Source organism: Rhinolophus sinicus, linkage group LG03 (genome assembly GCF_036562045.2).
Source record: "Rhinolophus sinicus isolate RSC01 linkage group LG03, ASM3656204v1, whole genome shotgun sequence".
Classification (NCBI taxonomy): Eukaryota; Metazoa; Chordata; class Mammalia; order Chiroptera; family Rhinolophidae; genus Rhinolophus; species Rhinolophus sinicus.
Window position 1 is genome coordinate 165,650,187 of NC_133753.1, and position 21,634 is coordinate 165,671,820.

A 21,634-nucleotide genomic window follows, 5' to 3' on the forward strand; every position below is an offset into this window, starting at 1 on the left:
CACTGGTGTTCCTTTTTGGCCTCACCATGTCCTGCATTCTTGTGCGGGGAGCTGGACCAGAGTCCCTTCATGACAGGGACTGTCCTTTATTATAAAAATAAAGCTCACATTTGAGGATTGATTATGTCGTTTTCTCCTCTCTCATTCTTACTCATTCATCCAACACATATTTGCTGGTGTCCATGCACCAGGACCACACTAGGGATACAGCAATCAAAAAATAACCGCCTGCCCTCCTGGAGCTCACTCTGGCCAGGGCCACTGGCGGCCTCAAAGCTGTGTTAGGGTCCTACCCCCTCTAGGAATCCTCCCTCCTCCCAACTCCTTCAGGCTCCATTTGTCAGCATCACCTGATCGCACACTTAACTGCACGGCAGATCTTGCGCCGCAGGGCGAGGGCCACGTACGCAGTGTCCTCTGGCGCCTGTCTGGGTGCTGGGACCCTCGCACCAGCGCCGTCTGATTTCACCGTGGACCGGAAGGCCGCGGATCCTAGAGTGAAGACGAGCGCTGATGAGGTGCAACAGCTGCAGGTTGCAAAGGGCTCTCCCCGCCCCAGTCCAGCCCCCGAGCTGGTTGGGGGCGGCGCCCCCTTGCCAGACTACCGGTCAGGGCCGCGGGCGGAGAGGGGCCGTGCAGGTAGCTCGGCGGCCGCCGGGAGCGAGCGCTGGGCGCGGGGCCGCCGCGGCGGGATGGGGCGGCTCGGGGCTCGCCGCCTTGTCCTGCTCGCCGCCTGCCTGGGGCTCTGCGGGGCGCGCGGGGCGCTCGGAGGTACGCGCCCGAACTTCCCCTCCCCGTCCCTTCCCCGGCTGGCCGCGCGCGGAGCCCGCTAGGAGAGGGTGGGTGGCGAGCAGAAGGTAGGGCGCGGGCAGGGAGACCCCCTGTGCTCCCGGAGCCGCAGAAACGCTGCGGCCGGGCCGGTGCTGCCGCGATTCCGACTTTAACTCTCGGGCCGGGCGTTCTTTCCTGAGCTGGGCGGCCTGGGGAGGAGACTCCTCGGTCCTGCACAGTGGCTTCGGCGCCGTCGCGGAAAACTTCCAACTCCCGGCTCCGTGCGGCCTGGCCCCTCCGATTCCGGCCAGGCGTGGAGCCCCAGGGGAGGGCCCTGTACCTGACCTCCGCGCGATCCTCGCCGCGGGGTTGGGGTTTCAAAGCCGGTCTCCTGGTTGTACTCCGCGTAGCAGCATGAAGGATTCCTGCTGTCCTCCCTTCTGATCCTTTTTAGCTTCGCCCCTGACTCAGGCCCTGTGTGAGTTACTGGGACTCACGTGACCATCACAGGTTTGGGGACCTTAATCTCAACCCCGAAAGCCTCTGATTGCTGGCCTATTGTTCCATTAATCCCTCTATATGTTCGCTTAAATTTTCTGTGCCCAATTCGCTGTTAGTGCTTTACATTTCCATAGTGCTCTTTAGAAGTCAAAGATTACTAATGAAATCAAGTTATTGAGACTTTCATATAATTGAACCCAGCACTTGGGCCTTCCCGCCTTCCATGGCTCTTTGAAATTTAATTCAGTTCAACAAAAGACTTCCTTCGAGCCAGTTTTAGAACACATTCTAGATCAAAGGCCTGTATCTCTTTGTAGTAGTCACATTAAATTCTGGACGCTTGTTTACGCGCAGACAGGGTCACTGCTGCCGACGACGCCTGAAGGTTTCACTAGGAGCTGTGGAGTAACGTTCCAGTGGTGACTAACCTGTAACAGGGGCCTCGCTCTTCCCTGTGGCCCCGGGTCTCAATGTAGTTCCTCCAGGTGTGCCCCAGTCCTGCCCTTTCCAGGGCCCTTCCAGAGCTCCTCCCTCCTCATCTTCCTCCTCCATTCCGGGTTCTTCCTCTACCCCTTCCCCCTCCACTTTCTGCCTGGCAGGCAGGATGGATTGGGCCAATCAGGGAACTGGAAGTCTGAATTTTCTGTAATGTGAGGCTTTGGTGTGGCTTTGAGGGGGAAAGTGAGCTGCAGGCCAGAGATCTGAGAGGACATTGGGAACAGATTGGGTGTGATGGACAATGAGCCCCTGATCCTGATGGTCAGTGTATGGTGATGAAAAGCCCATGGCTTTGGAGTCAGATGGACTTGGGCTTCAATCTGGTGCTATCATATATTCTCAGATTGACTTTGGGAAAGTTACTTCACTTCTCTAGGTCTTGAGTTTGCATCTGTAAAATTGAGATACTAGCTTCTTCAGAGAAGCTTGAATAAAATACTGTGTAAGACTTCCTAGCAGCATGAGGACTACTCAATAAATGTTCCCTCCTTTCCCACTCATTACCCTCTTTCCTCTTCTTCTGTGCAATTAACTTGGGTATGAGGCCAAGAGCCAATGGGTAAGATATCCACTTAGGGGGTTCCAAATGATGACAGGAGATTTATTGAATAAAAATTCCATAACATATACTTTAACACATATACTGTTCTTCACCCATGGCTCCAATTGCATGACAAATATTGACAGTGAGGTCATAACAAAAGCTACTTTGGAGCATTTTGGAGAATATTTTCTTGAGTGTGTGATCAGCCAGATATGTGATCTAAATTTACGTTTCTTCCTTATCTCTTTGTGCGATTCAGTCTGTTGCTTTGAAGAATCTAATTGTCAAACTTGGTTTCTTAGAGGACATAGGGTGATGTGTCCTCACTTGGCGAGTCTCACCACAGCAGAAAGCCACCTTTGTCTGGTAAACAGATTGTCTCAGTAAGAATATCTTCAGCATACATCCCCAGGATATCTCTATTTGCAAATCAAATATCAGTACTGTCACTAACCACTTTCTCAAGGTACAGTATACACTTAATACTAGACATGTTGTCAATTGTTCAATAATTCCTCATTTTTCTCATACCTTCTTGTCAGTTCCTTTGCATTATTTATATATTTAATCTATGACTTATTTGCAGGAATTTTTCAGTCATCCAGACCCTTTTAAAAGGTTGAAATTAAAAAATAAAAGATTCTGAAATACAATGGTGAACATATAAGGAAAAATAGAATCATAAAATTTAATGTTGAATTAAGCAGTGAGCTGAATGTTTGGGTCTCCAAACTGGCTTGAACCCAAAACTGTTTAAAAATGGGTATGTTCACAGTTAACCGCAATTCAGCTGGCTTATGGGTGAAAGAATGATTGAAGTTGTTCCTGTTGAACTACCAGGGAAATTCTCTCCTTAAGAACATTTTTTAAAATTGTTGCATTTGCTGGAGTTTTTTTATTTTTTATTTTAAGAAAATGATCCTTTTTGTGAGGATTTGTTTAGTTATGGAGAGGTAATATCATTGTCAACCCAGTTAATCAGGCAAACCCGCATGTGGTGTGTGACTGAATGGGGAAAGAGAGGGAGAGAGAGGGAACCCTGTCAACCCTTCCCCCTTGTAGAAATTCTTTTCCCTTAGGGAGACTTGTGTACCCAGTAGGTGAGACCCACATGCCAACAGGATGCCAATCCGTCTGTAACATAGAGATGAATAAAGCTTCAGTTCTTTCTTTTTTAGATAACCACCCCACCCCCACCCCCTGCCCATCGCCAGAAGTTCAAATATTTTCTTCTGGCTCTGCAGTGAAGAATCTTGGCACCTCACTTGCCATTTCTGCCTGAAGCCGTGGTGCCCAAACCCAAATGGTTACAGTGGCCAGTGAGTCATGGTGGGGCAAGCAGCAGCTGGAGTGGCAGGGGGTGGTGTGGCGTGGGGGCCTGTGGTGCTGGAGCATCCACACTCCACTCATGGGTGCTGCTCTGTGGGAATAAATGGGTCCCACAGTAGACTGAGTGGCTGACTGATGTAGGGAAACCAAAAAGCCCAGGTTTTTATTTCAAATCTCTTATTTGAAACAAAATTAACTTAACCAAAAATATAGCTGTATAGGTTATACAAAGCACAAACAAAACTCATACCCTCTGCTTCTGGGGCCTTTTCCAATGCTACTGCTTCATTCACCTCTGTATTCCCAGCACTTAGTGCAGTACCTACAAATGATAGGTATTCAATAAAAATAGGAGTGACTGAATTCCCCCTGGGGACGGTGGTGGGCTGAATAATGTGTCAGCCCCCCAAAAAAAAAGTTCACATACTAATTCTCAGAACATGGAATATGTTACTTTCAGTGGCAAAAGGGACTCTGCAGATGTGATCAATTAAGGGTTTTGAGATGGGGAAATTCTCCTGAATTATCCAGTTGGGCCCTAAATGCAGTCACAAGGTTATTATAAGAAGGAGGCAGAGGAGTCAGAGTCAGAGAAAGAGATGTGATGATGGAAGCAGAACGCAGAGTGATGTGATTGCTGGCTGCTGTCACAAGCCAGGAAATGTGGTAGTCTCTAGAAGATGAAAGGCAAGGAAACAGATTTCCCCCTAGAGCCTCCAGAAGGAATGCATCCTTGCAGATACCTTAATTTTAGCTCCGTGAGGCCTATTTTGGATTTCTAACTTCCAGAACTGTAAAACAATAAATCTGCGTCATTTTAAGCCATTAAATTTATCGTAATTTGTTATAGCAACAATAGGAAACTTATACAGGGAATTTCTGTCCGATTAAAATGATAATACAAGAGCCATATAGATACTTCTGACAGAGATCAAGCATGCCATCAGAGAGGAATGAAGAGGCTGGGAGCTTTAGGGAAGGTTCTGCCCTGTGGGGAGCGAAGCTGGGTCTAGCACTTACTCCAAAGACTGTGGCCGGGACCTGGAAAGCTCTCTGCCAGTGGGGTAGCATAAGGGTCACATAGTGGAACACCCAGGAGAGGCCCCAGGCTCTATAGTCACTAAGGAGGGAGCTGTCAGGTCTGCCTCACTGCTCCATTCCAAGGGGTGCGACCGGAATCTGCAGCCTATGTGAATAGCTCCCCTTGGCGCTGTGCGGGGCACAGTCTGCAGGTCCATTCGCAGGGACTGGAGAGCGGCCACTGCGAGGCAATAAGGGCGAGGGTAAGTGTTGGTTTTCTCTTTGCAGCCTAAGCAGTTGGCATGGAGGCTAATGTTTGGGGAATGAATGAAACATGAGAGCCTGGTGAGCCCTGTTCTGAAACAGCAAGAATTCCAGGGCTGTGAATTGCTTGGACTCTACCTGGAAACCCAAGATTTGCACCCTCTGGGCCTACTACCCTCCCCATCCCACCCTCCCAACAGTGTCCGCAACACATTTAGCATAGAGATGTGGTGCCAGAGACTCCCTCCCACACCGCCACCCCTCTACCCCCCAATCCCCTAGCTCACCATCCCCTCAACTGCCTGCTCTGCAGCCAGGGAGCAAATATCTCTTCTGCTCATTCATTTTGTTCCAATTTAAATATTAGGGAACCCGAGTTTTGTTGGAGAGACTTTTAGAACGGTCCCTGCTGGGGTTTGCTTTCAATGAATATGGAGGTTGGGCCTCCCAGGGCATGTTAGCTGTGTGTGCTGTTATTTCTTACTTGTAAGTTTTCTTCTTTCTCAGAGTGCTCTGGATAAAGTTAGTTATCTCTTGAATAAATATTCAACTTCAGTTTGGTACAGCATGCAACATGATGCCTTAGTAAAACACTGTAGAGATCCTTAAGAGTAGGTTTGTGGGGCAAAATGTAGCTTTTCTTTCCCAGTAAAGTTGTTCCATTCCAATGACACAGCATGACAAAGAGCTGTTGTATAATGTTATAAAACGCCTCTGAGGGCTTCTCCTTAGGACTTAGTATAATACAAATACTTTAGCAGAGAAGTTTTGTTTCTGTTGTTTTTTATTTTAATTTTTAAAATAAGCTTCTACACTTATGATATGTCATCTGTAGAACATATTTGGAAGAGGGGCGATATGTAAAAAGGTCCAATATAAAATTACCCCAAATATTATATTATGAAAAAGCAATTCAAATTTTCAGTGAAAGCAAAGTGTTCTGAAATCTTTTTTTGAAATACTTTCTCAGTAAGTTTTCATCCTCTTCTTGGTTCTCCCTCAGAGTCACCAGACTGATGTTTCTAAAACATACAACTGATATGTCTCTTCCCAACTGAAAACCACTAATGCTTCTCCACTGTCTGCAGAATAAGGTTCAACCTTCTTAATATGATTTGTAAGGCCCTCTGGTGAGTGGGCCACTACCCTTGGGGATCCAGTTGGTCAGTCAGCCATTTGCTCCCCTGTTCATTGAAAATTTCTTGTCCTACACACACCACCATAACAGAGCAAAAGGAAACCAAAGCCTCCCTCTCACGGTCTCCTCAGTAAGGAGATACCCAGCCAGAAATCTAGAAGTTAATCTGGATTTGCCCCCTTGTCGTCTCTCTTTCCCTTCCCTGAGAGTCCAACTTTAAATATCTCTTGAACCCACCCACTTCTCCCCGTCTGCTTCCCTTCATGCGCTATTCCTTTGAATTCTTTCTCTGCATTTCATCCAGAGTCAACTTCTAAATTGCAATCTGATTGTGTCATTTCCCTATTTGATCCCTTCATGGCCCCTTTTGGATTGAATCTGAACCCTTTGATTCAAAGCTATCATTTATTGAGTGCCTACTATGTGTTGCATGCTGTCGTAGATGCTGAATATTGAGCAGAAATCACAACTAATAAAGGCTCCTGACTTCAAAATCTTACATTCTATTTATGGTGGTTTGGTATTGGGGCTGAGTAATAACCACAAAAACAAAGAAAGTAATTAGAGATCATGATAAGGACCTTGAACGCGTAGCTACCCATTGGGTGTGTGCATTTGCAAGCGTGTGTGTGTGTGTGTGTGTGTGTGTGTGTGTGTGTGTGCACTTGCGTGCAGTTGCACATTTTGAATTGGGAAGGCCTTTCAGGTGGATGCAGTGGCATTTGCCCTCTGACTGTTTGACTCTGAACTCTCATGACTCTGCAACTTCTACCCTGGCTTCCTTACCTCCCTCACACTGTGCTCAGTCAGACTGGACCTACAGTTCCTTGCCGTCATCTCTTTCCTTCCTTCCTATTTCTCCTCTCTTTTTTCTCTTCTTCTCCTTCACCCCTCACCAGCTCTTCTTAGAATCCATTGCCTTGCCTAGGAGACCTTACTTCACCCTCCCTGACTAGGCCAAGTGCTTCTGTTTTGGTCTGCATTTCACAGTTAATAATCTAGCAACCGTAATTGCTTAATTAGCAGTCTATCTTGTTCACCATTGAATCCCCAGTACCAAACAAACACTTGATATATTTGTGGACAGAATAAGTGTGTGTAGAATGGCACACTTAAATCTTCCAGGGAGAGATGACTAATAATTAGATTGCTCCTTCCCTCATATCCCAGCTGGGTCCCCAACAAGCTTCTGCTATGTCACTTGGATGAGCTCTTCTTTCTGAGCAGCTTTCTCCTCTGATTGCTAGCCCCTTTGTCTTGTTAATTCCCTACCTCCAACTCCTGATAGTACTGGCACATAGTAGGTGCTCAATAAATAGTAAGACCCTCCTCCCCAAAAAACAAACCCCAAAACAAACACAAAACACGAATCAAACAAAAAAACAGAAAGATGTAGCTTGGAAGAATGAATGGGAACCAATTCTAAGGTAGAGAAAATAAATAATCACCCACTTGGGAGAAATTAGAAAGAAATAGAAATGCTTACTTTCCATGAAAATTATTTTACCCACCTTACTGCCAAACTTTGGCTTCCACTCAACCATTTCACCTTTTATTTAAGCACACAAAACTGGGACGTTGCTTTGATTTTTGTTGAACTCGATTTGCTACACACATATAATACTGAAATCATACCTTTTCCTTCACTGCAGATAGAGATCACCTTTCTTTTTCTAGGAGTTGGTTTTACCTGTGCTTCTCTTTGTTTTTCATTGTTGTTTTGAGGCACTTACTGGGGGCCACAAAAGTTCGGGTCAATTTGGAGCAATATGAGGAAGTTTTAAAACCAGAAGTTTTAAACCTGTTTCCTTGTTTTTCCCCTGAGGCAATGGAAATTTCTAGCCACCAGCCAGGACTAGAATTGATTTAGTGCCAGAGAGGTGAACCATGGGAAAATATAGGGATGTTGTTTATTAACATAACATTACTTAGTCATTCTCAGGGGTAGATTTTGTGATTTAGAAAACATTTCCTGGTTTTGAAAACTTAACAATACAGCCTAAGTCTTTCAAAAATTGGAGTGTGGGGATTCAGTAATGGGAAGGCCAGGAGGATAAACTAGGATAGCTAGTGGGGTTGTAATTGCTTATGTCAACTTTATGACCTTAACTCTACGTTCTAGTTTTATTGAGTTTAATTATTAATGGCTGTTTTCAACTAGGGAAAAGGGTGCTTGTACATATTTGAGAAAATCTGTAGAGATCATAATCATCTCTGTATCAACTTCATATCTTGGTGAAAACACTGGATTGGTGGTTGGGAATGCCTGGTTTTTGTCTTAGCTCTATTTCTAACTAATTGTTGACTTTAGGTAAATCCCTAAGCTTCTCTAGGTCTGAATTTACTCAATTATAAAATAAGGGTCTATTGGGTTAGTTTAGTTTGATTCAGTAAATGCTTACTTGCTCCCTGCCTATCTTAGGTGTGCTTCCCTAGAGAAAGAGGATTAAGCAGGGATTCCTGTGTTAAGTGAATTATTGAGTGAGTACTACAAGGAGAGAACTGTAAGGAGGTGAGGGAAGCAAGATAGGGCCCCGGAAGCAACCAAGCAAAGATGTGATTTCAGCTGATGTAATCTCAGCCTGATCCCATGGAGAACACTGGAATATGAGTGGCAACACGGAGTTCTACATACTTTATACATCTGTTTCAATCAGTTATTGGCTATTGGTTGCCCTCCAAGGCAGGGATTATAATTTTATGGAAATTTCTGTATAACAAAGTTAATCAGCTGGAAGATGTGTGCACCAACCCATTAAAAAGGATCTAAATGGGGCACCAACAGAATCTATTGTACCACCTGTGTGCCAGGTACTGTGCTAGGTATTAGAGAGAGAAAGATATAAAAGATAAGGTCCCTGATCATAGAAAACTAATGGAATAGTGCAGGAGATGGATGAATAAACAAGGAATTTTAATAGAATATGTACTTCATCATGTACCCATTGTGCCATCTGCACCCATGGTGGCAGATGAGAGGAGCTGGCTGATGCCACTGGCCAAGTCATTTTGTCTGCCTGGTTGTTTAATGCCTGTTCTGCGGTGGATGATTTCTGGTGGACATTAACATGCAATATAAAGATCTTCCCACTTCGTACTGACATTCATGCATCTCTCCCACATCTCCTTGTACCTGCTCTTTCAATCTGTCTCATTCTAGGCTCCTGACCATCTGGCTGGACTATTTACCAACTACCTATCAGTCTTTATATATTTTAACCTCAGGCCACTTCTCTCTCATATAAGGAGGATGATGAGGTATGCCATGCAAATCTATCCATTTGGAGGATTTGCCCTCAGTGTTTTCCATAGCCACCCTTAAGAAGAGCTGTAGTGCAGTTGGAGGCCATTTTCAGCTTACATTCATGTGATGAAGCCAACTGCTCCATGAACCAAGCTTAGGTGTTTTGCTTCTCCAACGGCTGGTAATAAGGGGCCCCAATGCAGTCATATGTGTGAGTTGAGGAAAAGGTGCTGGCACAAGTGTGCAGATGACATTACCATCTCATGTGCCTTTGGTCTTATTCATGCTCCATGCCAGATGTACCATTTCCATCCCTTTAATCTCCCCATTCCACCAATTGTCATCTGGCAATTCTGTCATGTCTGTCTCAGACTGGGTCATTGCACGTTCTCTGTTTCTAGGAACCACCTTAGCAGTGAGTTTACACCACTTCCGGCAGTCTTTGCCAGCGTGTTACATCCTATGTCCCTGGAGAGTGCTCCCAAATCTGTGAATTCTTCCTTATTCAACCTTATGTTTCTGCCCCCTTGATCAGATACCCTCAGTCCCATGTGTATTCTTCCAGCTACTGGCAATACATTCTAGATTGGTCCTGCAGCTCCTTTATGGTCTAGTCCCTTTCTTCCCATATTGAACACAGCATGTCCCCACAAAGGTTATGTTGTAACTTAACCTTTGTTTTTGGTCTAGGGGCCAGGACGAGAGATGGGCACATATCAGGGGTCACATGTTGCTAGTGGAGAGAAGCCTCTGCATCTTTTTTAAGCAAGGGGAGTGCCAGCATTCATGGGGGAATAGGCCACCTCTGCAGGCTAAGAGTATTCAGAGGGATCTGGGGACCCAAGATATTTGAATGCATTAATCCAAATGTCCCCATTCCATATGTCAGGGTTCCATTCTTCCCCAACCCGGGCCTTAGCCTTGTCAGAGCAAACCTGTCTTGGTTGGGACTTTATTTGGAGTTCCACTACTCCGATGATTAATTCCTGGGTGGGAGTCTCAACTTCCTCTGGCCTCCTGCTGTAGGATATGAGAAAAAATTTGTATGCTACCAGGGAAGCCCTCCAGCCTTCACACTTAGCTTGTAATTGTCAACAAATCTCTCCTAGCTTTTCCTTATCTTTTTCTTAAACTTAATTCAAACTTAGCAATAGACACCCAATTCCATTGACCTCATGATTACTATTGGCCCTACATTTTTCATAGATTGCTATTTTGTAGCCTACTAATGCATTCCCTTCTGCTATTACATCAGTTCACCCACAAGTGACTCAGGATTAACTCTGTGGAAGGCAAGGAAGCAGTATTGAGTACATGGAGAATTGAGTGGCAATTCAGTTTTAGTGGAAGCCTCAGCCATGCTTCTTGAGAGTTCTAAAGAAGGGCTGACCCATCAGAGCTGTCTTGAGTTGGGGCGAGAGAACATTGAGCTTTTATACCCCCATGTCGGATCCATGGGCCTCCCCAGGAAGCAGGTGTGGCATTGGGTAAAGCAGCTGTCTTTAGAAGGGTCAGAAGGGAGGTGACAATATAAAGTGGAATCATCATTGTGTGATAAAGTTACTAACTTATACTTCTTTTTTTTTTCAAATTTCTCCCTAGCATCTTTTTATGGTGAAAGCTATGTAGAGCTCAACATCAGAGAAGTTTCCTCTGAGTTATCTCTTCGATTAAAATTTCAAACAAGTAAACCACAGGGATTACTTTTTCTTGCAGTTGGGAAAAATGACTACTCTATAATAGAACTTCTCTCAGGAAACGTATGGGTAAGATTTAAAAAAATTCTTAAAAACATGGAAGCATTCAATTACTGGAAAGAAAAACAGAGAGAAAAAGAACAAAATTATTGTCCCTTTGATTAGTATTATTTCACTAGAATGAAATCATGTGCCATTTGTAAGGGTGGGATCTTCTCCAATTTTACCAGCATGTCTTAAATATTCTGACTCTGAAAATTTCTAATCTCAATATGTAGTCCATAAATGTAGGAAGAGTTTTCATGTCCAAGTTTCTCTCTCTCTCTCTCTCTCTCTCTCTCTCTCTCTCTCCATAAGACACTATGAGATGAGACTGATTAATTTATGATTCTTTCTCTTTCAGGTGAGAGTGAATTTGGGTGCAGGTGAACAAGTACTTTCTGAGCAAAGGCTTCGTATGGATGATTTGGCTTGGCATTTAGTGGAACTGGACTGTGTTAAGGATACTATCTCTCTGGTTGTTGACAAACGTTATGAGACAACTGGCCAAATCACTGGTGGGATGCGCAATTTGCACTTTCAACATGGAATCTACATAGGAGGCCACGGTGGACTTGATGTCCCTTACCTAGATGAAGAGCTCCCCAATTTCCGTGGATGTATGGAGGATGTAGTATTTAACCAGAGGGAGATCCTTGCATCCCTTAGATCTTACCCTGGTTTTAAGAAGGTTTATGAGGTGTCACTAGGATGCAATGATGAATTTTTTGCAGGAGAGGGTGAAGCCATCAATTTCTTCAGCTCCAGATCCTATGTCACCTTCCCACAATGGAGGGTGCAAGGAAAAGGGCTACTGGAATTTGCTTTGCACACCGGAACTGAACAAGCCTTGCTTGTATTTCAGTCAGGTAGAGAAGGAGATTTTGTTGCTTTGGAAATAGTTAAAGGTGTATTGAGGGCTCATGTAGGAAGGAATAAGAGTAATACTCAGCTCTCTTCTTCTAGCTTAGTTAGTGACAACAAGTGGCATGCTATTCAACTCAGATTCACTGAAAGTTATCTGGACCTGATGGTGGATGAACAAGGGGTCAGGATGTTGCTGCCTTTGCAAATCAAACCATTTGTATCTGAAGGCCCCCTCTTTGTGGGAGGTCTTGATAACCATAAGAGAGAAGAAATTAAGAGGTTAGAACTTCCCTCTGTGCATAGGAAATCTGCTCGAGGAATCTCTTTCAAAGGGTGCTTAAAAGGTTTGGTAGCCAACTCAGAAAACAGAGCATTAAAGGATGCCCTTGTTTCCAAAGACATATCTGCTGGGTGTAAAATGAAGAATAGTGATACCGAACATCCTTCTATAACAACCATAGAAAATCTGCTTCAGTCAGAAATTCCCCTTTCTACTGCTGTTCGTGAGGTGGGTGAACCTTTTCTTCAAGATGCGAGTAGCTATTTCTTGGTTCTAAATAACTTGGAGGTCCAAGAAGGTGGGCAAGCCTTACTGGAACAAAGGCATGTGAAAGTGGATATGGAATTTAAGGATTTGAATCTCCATCATTCTCAAGTACTATTTAAAATAAAGGAAATGCCTATTCATGGCTTCCTTCGATTAGATGTTCCCCCTGAGCAGGAAATGGAGAAGGCTTTTACTATGTTAGATTTGGGGCAAGGAAAAGTTTGGTATGTCCATGATGGTTCAGAAGAACCTAGGGATTATTTCACATTTTCAGTCTCTTCCAACAGCAAGAAGAAAATGCCATTATATCTGCAAGGACATGTTCCCTATGTGTTTAACATTATTGTCATTCCAGTAAATGACCCCCCGCACCTTAAGCTCCCTGAAGGAAACTTGCTTCTTCTGTTTGAGAACTCTAAGAAACGACTGACTCCAAATATAATACATGTGTCAGACCCTGACACGGATTCCTTGAGTCTTAGTTTTTCAATTCTTGGCAACTTCAATTCAGATTCTGGGTTTTTAGAAAATGCCAATGATCCTGGGAGAGCCATTAATGGTTTTACACATGAAGATTTAAGAGATGGCAACGTTTTCTATGTGCACAGGGGCCATCGGAACTCCCGGATCCTTCTCAGAGCAAGTGACGGAGAGCTGGTTAGCAATACAGTGGTGTTACGGATCATGGCTGTTCCTTGGGACTTTGAAGTTGCCAATAGAACTGGGGTGGTTGTACAGCAGGGTGGCACAGTTCTGATTACACAGAGTAACTTGTCAGTGGAGGTTAATGGTGAACGCCATGAGATGAAGATCCACTATGTTATTACTTGTCTACCCCAGTTTGGCCAGATTCAGCGGCAGGGATCAAGTGGTGAATGGAAACCAGTTAGTACCTTTTCTCAGCGTTCCATTGATCAGGGTCGGGTCCGGTACTGTAGTACATTCAGAGAATTGCAGCTAGAAAATGTTACAGATCACTTTAAATTTAAAGTTAACATAGAAGGAAAAACCAGTGGAGAGCTGATGTTTCCTGTTACTATACACTGGCTAAAGTTTACTCTTCTGAAAAATGTTCCTCTTGAGATCGATAAAATAAACAGACAAGTATTGAATTCTGATCATTTACAGGCTGTGACAGAGGGTGTGGAAGTTGCTGAGAGGGAACTACATTTTAAATTGCAGACCCCACCGAAGAAAGGAAAATTGCTACTTGGCAATAAAGTTCTAAAAACAAACTCAATCTTCAGCCAAGAAAACATTACAGACTCAAAGATAACTTATGAACCACAGGAGAGGCTCAGGGAAGACACACAAGATACTTTTAGGTTCTTGATTGTTGCAAAACACATAGAATCAAAAGATTATACTTTTACAATAAGCTTTAAAACCGCTAAGACACGCATTATTTTAACCAACAGAGGATTATTTGTAAAAGAAGGAGAAGGGAAATTAATTACAAAATCAGAATTATTCGCTCAAACCCTGGAGAATCAGACCTTCCAATATAAAATCACCAAGAGTCCTCAACATGGGACGCTGAAACTGATTAACTTTTCCGATTCTCTGGGAAGTTGTGACAACGTTACCACATTCACTAATCAAGACATAGTGGGGGAACGGCTGATGTATGTCCACGACGACTCTGAGACCCAGTGGGATGAATTCTTCCTTGTGGCTTCCACCACAGGCCAAGAGAGAGCTGTCAGGGATCTTGACATGGAAGATTTGTCTCCAGAAATCAAAGTCACCATTTCCGTTGGGCTAAAGAATGATGAGAGACCAGTGCGCATGATAGATAAGGTCTTCCATGTTGTGCGGAATGGCCAGCGCTTGTTGACCCTGGCAGATCTCTGTTACCACGACCCGGACTCAGATTTCGATGACAGGCAGTTGCTGTACATCCGGCGGGGCATTCCAAATGGGGACTTGGTACGAGCCAGTGACCCCACTCAGAAACTCTACCAGTTCAGGCAAGACGACCTCCAAGAAGGGCGTGTGCTCTTCAGGCATCGGGGTGCAGACTCGGCCCGCTTTGTGCTGTTTGTGACAGATGGTGTCCACTACACGTCGTCCCTTCTTGAGGTCAGTGTGTCAGACCCCTACATCCAGATAGCCAACAACACTGGGCTGCTTGTACAGAGAGGAAATCACAGCACCCTCACAGCAGCCAACCTCAGTGTGACCACAAACCAAGATGTTAGAACGGACAGTGAGATCGCATTCCACATCGTGCGGCCCCCAAAGCATGGTGGAGTGCTGCTCAACAACTCCGTGTCCCACTCGTTTACCCAGCATGACTTGAAGCAAGGACGTGTGATTTATAGGCATGACGGCAGTGGCAACTTTGATGTGTTCAACTTGACAGTGAAAGTTAAAGATACATATTTGGAAGTGGGCGTCTACGTGCAAGTGTCCTGGGACAGCTACCAACATCACACCCAGGTTCTACACAGCAAGACCCTTGTCGTTGAAGAAGGAAAACCAGTAAAGCTGAGTAGAGGTAAACTCCCGGTAGGTAGTTGTCCTGGCACCATGCGGTCTCCTGCTCCCAGAATCATAGGGGCAAATAATCTGTTTGCTTCTGAAAGCGATTTTCGTGTTGATTTCTTTTCTGGTATTTGGAATTGCTTTTATAAAATGTAGATGCCACTGAGAAGAAACGCTGGAAGCTTTCACTATTTTGATACTGCTAATTTTGCTATAGTTGGAAATGGAATGTAAGCAATACTAAGCCTCATTTTAAAGCTGTGTGTACACAGGCACACAAGTATGTGTGAGTGTTTAGTGTAGGATGAACTGGGAACGAGCAGGGCATGTAAATAAAAGAGCTTTATTTTTAAAGTTTTTCATAGCGAAACTGCCAATATTTTATTTGGTATGAGTTATATTTGTAATGTGATGAAGCAGGGTATAAAAACTTTGAGTAACCTAGCAATCATAAAAAGGATTCTTAAACCAGCAGAGGATACCATATTACACAGTTTATTTCCTTAGCTCTGAATGTAGCTGTATTTAGTTTCTTGAAATTGATGGATAAAATTTGCCTAGACAGTAGAATTCCAGGCATGAGACCTCACACCAGAAGCTACCTGGTTCCCTGGGACTGCTACTTGGAAACTTCCAGCAGGCACAGCCCTGCTGATCAGAGTTAAGAGAAAGTGTTCTTTGTCGGGTAATCTCATACAGGGTGTGTAAAGTGATTTATGACAATTGCCACAAATGCTGGGTGTTCTGTCTGAATCTACCCTCAAGATTGCAAACAAGTTTACTTGCTTGCTAAATGCAGCCAACAACATCAAGTAGAATTCAAATCAGAAATAGTTTACTAAGTAATGAGGGTTTTTTTTGTATCTTATATTCTGTATTTTGAAATATTAGTCTTAGAACATAATCCTCCATATTTTTACATAGATTTATAATCATCGGTTTAAAGGCTGCTTAATGTCCATAGAGGAGATATACAATATGTTTTTTTTAATTAAATTTATTGGGGGGATGCAATATACAGATGACATATTATAGAACTGTACACTTGAAACTTATGTAATGTTATTAACCAAATAATGAATTTTGACTAAGGGAATGTGGGCTCACCAGCTTTTCTCCATTCTTTTTCAGGATCTGGGGAGTTTATGTTTAAGTTTCACCACAAGGGGGCATGTGCAGTTCAGTGACTGTAAATCGGTTACAATGACAGTTTTGAGATAGATTTTGCTGAATCGGTAGATTAAATATATATTGAAAATGCTGAGCCAGTTAAAATGGGAGAGAAAAATAAACTTTCCTGTAAAGTCTTACAATTTTAATCATTCACGTGCTGCTTCTTTCACTATCTTTTATTTCTCCTCCTTACACCAGTTTATTTCTTTCACCTTGACTATCTGAATCTTGGGTTTCTTGCCACTGTGGGTGATGCCGTGTTAATACATTAGTAGCTCTTCAAGTGCTGTTGACCATTGCTTTTCTTTTCCAGTAGGGCTAAAATTCAAAATATTGGCACAGTCACCGGAACAGACCCAGGCTTAAACTACGTGTATCAACCCTGATTATAATAAGCCATTTGTGGGCATTAATAGAAAAAAATGTGGTTCCAGGGTCTTGATTCTTACATGCATTAATGTGTTTTTCTTTTTGTGTCTGTGTTGTATGTATGAACTCAAGGCTGTGCATGAAGGTAATATTCCTCCTGAGACATCCTTCATTGTCAGAACTCCACCAATGCATGGCTACCTCCAAAAATCTTTACCAGAAGAAAGCAGCTTAGGTGCAGATGCAAAGTCCCCTTTGGTTTTTACACAACAAGACATTGATGATGGTAATATCCATTATGTGCAGACAGCTCCGGACCAACAACAGGACCGTTTTTTACTGGATGTGTTGAATGGTTTCCAAGCTGTGAGGGGAGTTGAAATATTGGTGGATATCATCCCTAAGCGGATTCCTCTGGAGGTACAAAATTTCACAATCCAAGAAGGTGGTCACAAAGCACTTCTGGAAGACCACCTCAAAATTCCAAGCAAATATTTTGAGAGATTTGACTGTGAATTTGTTTTACTGAAACCACCAAAACATGGTTATATTGAAAATTCTCATTTTCCAAGAGTAAAGCTAATGAAATTTACCAGGAAACAGGTAATGACTCTTAGTTAATATTTTGGGTATGTTGGATAAGAGAAAAAAATTAATTGTTATTTAGATTCATCAACGCTTAGAAATGATGGGACCTCAGAGGGTATCTAGTTCAACCTCCTAACAGATCCTACAAGCCTTTTCACAGTAACCCCATATCTAGCCATTGCTAAAATATTTTAAGTGATGGAGAAATTACTTCCTGAGATGGGCCCTTCCAGTTTAAAAACACTCCATTTGTTAGAAAGTTCTTTATGCTGAGCTGAAATCTGCCACTTAAAAACTTCACCTAGGTCCTGGCTCTGGTAGCTTGCAGAACAAATTATAACTCCTTTCATGAAAGCTCTTTAAATCTATGAAAGAAAAAGTTATCAAATTCCCTGGGGTTTTATCTTTGTTAGGTGAAACATCTCTAGTTTCTCTAGCTTTTGCTCATATGCCCTGGGTTTCTAGCCCCTGCTGCATCCTGTCTGCCCAATTCTGGAGGAACTCCACACTGGCAACATCCTTCTCAAAGTATAACATCCAGATATTTAACACAGGCATGCTTTAATCATTAGTGGATTTTTGCATTCATTCATTCCCTTATTTAATCAACAGACGCAGATAGAGTGCATACTCTGTGCCATGCTCTATGCCAAGCACAGCGCTATCAATGGCTACAATGGCTCAACCCCTGCAATAAAGCAGCTGGACACAATTGCCAATCTGGTGTCCAATCAGCATAAAATAACCAGAGTCAACCCTGGGCTGCTATCAGGTTTCTTTGCTTTGGGCTAGAATGGTATTATTGTGAGACTGCTTTCTTATTGTAAGTAAAAGAATGATTTCCATTACTCTTTTTAAATATTGAAAAGTAGCTGGCAGATCTCCATCATTTCCTTTATAAGCTCCTAGGTGAACTAGGTGAATACGGAAAAAGAGCAAGTGAAAAGCTCTGTGTGGGGAGCATGCAAGGAGTGTAGTGTGGCTGGAGTTGCATGCATGTGGGGAGAGCAGTAGATGAGGTTATGGGAGGGCCTTCGACTTCACCTTTGACCCTGAGTGAGGTGGGGAGCAATAAGGGAGGGGGTATGTAAGCAGAGGAGTGACACAACATGCCCCTGAACATGACTGGTGACAGGGGACTGAATACTTTTTAATCTTGTAAGATTTTCTGTAAATTTGTTATATCCTTTAATTTCAGGTCAGCAGATGTTTTTCTAGTGTTAGAAGTCTAGGACTAGATCAAGTCCCACCAGACTCTCTCCTTGGCCTCTAGATTAATACCTATTAAACGGTGTGTAATTTGGGGGAGTGACACTCCATTGAGGAAATGATGAATTTTCTCAGGAAAAATACTAAGGAAGTGACTTCTGTTTAAATGCTGTGTTCCTAAAACATGTTAGATTAAAAGTTATCTTGCCCTCTGATCCATGCCATCTTTCATGTTTGTTTTCAAGTAGCTTAAAAGAGCATGATCCAAGATCATGTGGTCAGCCTGTGATCTGGAATTCCTCTGCCCACGGAACTCCAGAGAAATTCTCAGCACACCTGTATATGAGTAGCCACAACTTTCCCTTGAGATTCCCCATGAACTTTTCAACTCTTCTCAGAAACACCTCTGAGAGATCAAAAGTCTTTGCTCAAAGGAAGTGTACTATACGAGTGGGTGAAGTTGAACTGTTAAAATTTTTGGCTGTATTTTATCAAAACAAACAACCCCAGGGACTTTTTCAGAAGTTCAACTACGCCTGTTGGGCTTTGAAAGTTCTCTGCTGTTGTATGTTTAGGGTCACAGACTCACTGAAGCCAAGTTCCCTTCTAGCTTTAAAATTCTCTTGGGCTCTGATTTTGATCCTGTGCTCTTGTGTATTTCCATCAGAACCTTAAAGACATGGAAGGCATGCTGATCAAATTTGCGGTTATTACAAATCCAGGAGGAACAATTAAATTCATTGGATGATCATTTCAGAATGAAAATTAGAAGAATGAAATCTAATAGGGATAAAAGTAAATATTTGCATTTGGCTTATTACAGTGAGGTAGATGTACCTTGACATGATAATTTGTTTCCAATATATTTCATTATATTCTGTCCACAGGAGATATATGGTAGCTAATATTGGGTAACATCTATTAAGAGAGGGGCCAAAAATTGATTTTATTCCGAAGGAGGAGAAACAGGATTGGGAAGGAGCAGGTGTCACCTCTCATACAAAGAACAGTTAAGGAAATAATTCTCGCTTAACTCAGAAAAGAGAAGTCTGGGGAAACTTAAGAGTTGCCCTGGCCCATATGTCTCCAAAGAACAGATATCCAACCATTGTTTGGAAGCTTCAGAGCCTTCCAAATATAACATTCTGACTTGTCCAACCAAGTAATTCACAACTTCAAAAATTAGTCACTCTGAATAAACAAGTAGAGTCTGAATTTTAGTGGATGTTGTTCCATTGGAAGAAAGGTTAGATTATATCACTTACCTACAACATATTTTAGTGTTAGACATAGCCTTTGAACTCAGGCCTTCTGATGACCAGTCCAGCATTCTCTTTACTGCCTCATATTGCTTGATCACTCTGTTCCTCCCTAAACTTATTTCTAGAATGCAGCATCTCTTCATAAAAACTATACAATCCATCATAATTTGCACTCTGATCGTCAGGATCAAATTTCATGAGACGAACACATCTGGTTTTAGAGAGATATAAAAAACTAGGATTTCTCTTGTAGCAATTTATTCATATTTTCACATCACATTTTAGTAAGTCGGTGATTTTTTGTTGTTGGTAATAGGTGGAAAATGAATTGATTTACTATGTTCATGATGATAGCGAGGAACTTCTTGACAATTTCACCATCTTTGCAAATAGCTCAGAGCTTGGAAAACAGAGTTTTCCCCAAACTCTTTTTGTGACTGTGGAATCAATAAATGATGAGGCTCCCGTAATAACAGCCAATAAAATCCTCCAGGTAAGTGCTCCGTGCTCTTTGATTTATGAAAATAATGGTAGGGCTACTACTTTGATTTTCTTTTGTGTTATTCCTAATGCTAAATAGTTAAGACACATGACTATGTATGTCCAGTTGACAGATTCCTACTGGTTTAAAATGAATGACAGTTATTGCTATGATATTCTGCTGGGTACTATCGAGAGATGATGAATCACAATGAGTTACTGTCATATTTTATTTCCTGAATGGGCAGCACTCACTTTGTATTTCCTGAGGCATGACCTTTTCTGGTTTGGTTAGGAAGGTGTATGCACTTGCAAAATACAGCCTCCTGCAAGGTTGGAAACGTAGTGGTTAACAGAGTGGGCTCTGCTGTAGACAGATTGGGTAAGAAGCAGCTCCCCACTATTGGCTGTGTGACCTTGGGCAAGTTATTTAGCCTTTTAATTTGCTCTCATCTAGGTAATGGAAAATGGAGGCGGAGTTATGAAGATTGAATGATAAAATGATAGTAAAGCTCTCCCATGTGGTTAAGGCTCAATAAGTGGTAGCTATTATTACTAAAAAACTCCAAGGCCATACCAGTTTTAGAGTAAAATAAGGCTGCCATGCAGTCATGTGTTTTGCTGGTTCTGGGAGCTTCTCTCACCCTCCACTCTTTCTGAGAAATCCTCTAGGGGTGTTCTTAAGCACTCACAGATAAATGTCTTAGCTGCCACATGGTATCCATCATTTTGCTCCTCTCCTGATGTGGAGCCCTGCAGTAATATCTGCTGGTGTGGCTTCTATTGCCCACACAAAGGGGCTGATGCACAGGAAGCCTCTGTCTCTGACGACACCATTTCCTGCCACACCAGCACTACCCGTGTCCGTGCTGGTGATCCCATCGGTGCTGGTTTATATTCAAGTATCCCAAAGCTTGCATTTAATAGATTTTCTTGGTTTGAACTCACCCCTTCTTACTGTCCTATCTTCTAAGGATTGAACCCACTGTTCTGGCTTGGAGAATAATTATAGCTGTTATAATATTAAGTGTTCAAAAAATAAGTGTTAGCTATCGTTATGTGCCGGCTACTGCTCTAAGAACTTATAGCTCACTGAGATATGTTCTATCATTTCCCTCATTGGATAGATGAGGGAATTGTGAGATGGCTGAATGACAGGCTCAGGACAGAGTGACAGTATGGGAGCCTAATGGCTTGTTCATGCCTCTTTTCATGGTCTCCAGCAATGTCTGACACAGTGAGAAAGAAATATTTGTTGAAGGAATGAGTCAATGAAAATATAAACTGTCAATTCCCCCAACATTGGCCCATGTTTCAGAGACCAGGCTTTTGTCTTGGCTTTCTTCCTTTAGTATGGCTGCATTTCTGAGAGAATCCTCGGCCCCTCACACAAATAATCCCCCTGTGGACTCATTCATCAGCTACCCCTTCATCAGGATACTTTACAACGTGGAGGAGGTCTCTGTGTTTGGGCTTGGGGGTGGGGTCAGATTGTTGCCCTCAGCTTTTAAGTCTCTCTGCAACTGCCCATCTCCATAGCTCTCCCTGCCCTCCCCCAGGTCAACCCTTCCTGCCCACATGCTGCCTATCTGCCCTGTTTTTTCCTG

At 43.0% G+C, this 21,634-nt stretch overlaps 1 protein-coding gene across 1 annotated transcript in view; it reads left to right on the forward strand.

Annotated features, from left to right (window-relative positions):
- The window catches only part of LOC109453391 (chondroitin sulfate proteoglycan 4), a 56,674-nt gene that overhangs the window by 1,758 nt on the left and 33,282 nt on the right, over positions 1 to 21,634 (forward strand). Inside the window, exons 2-6 of the mRNA XM_074329209.1 lie at positions 303 to 771; positions 10,912 to 11,075; positions 11,410 to 14,970; positions 16,621 to 17,091; positions 19,864 to 20,040. Of these exons, the coding sequence (XP_074185310.1) occupies positions 303 to 771; positions 10,912 to 11,075; positions 11,410 to 14,970; positions 16,621 to 17,091; positions 19,864 to 20,040 (4,842 nt within the window). The remainder of the gene's footprint in view (positions 1 to 302; positions 772 to 10,911; positions 11,076 to 11,409; positions 14,971 to 16,620; positions 17,092 to 19,863; positions 20,041 to 21,634) is intronic.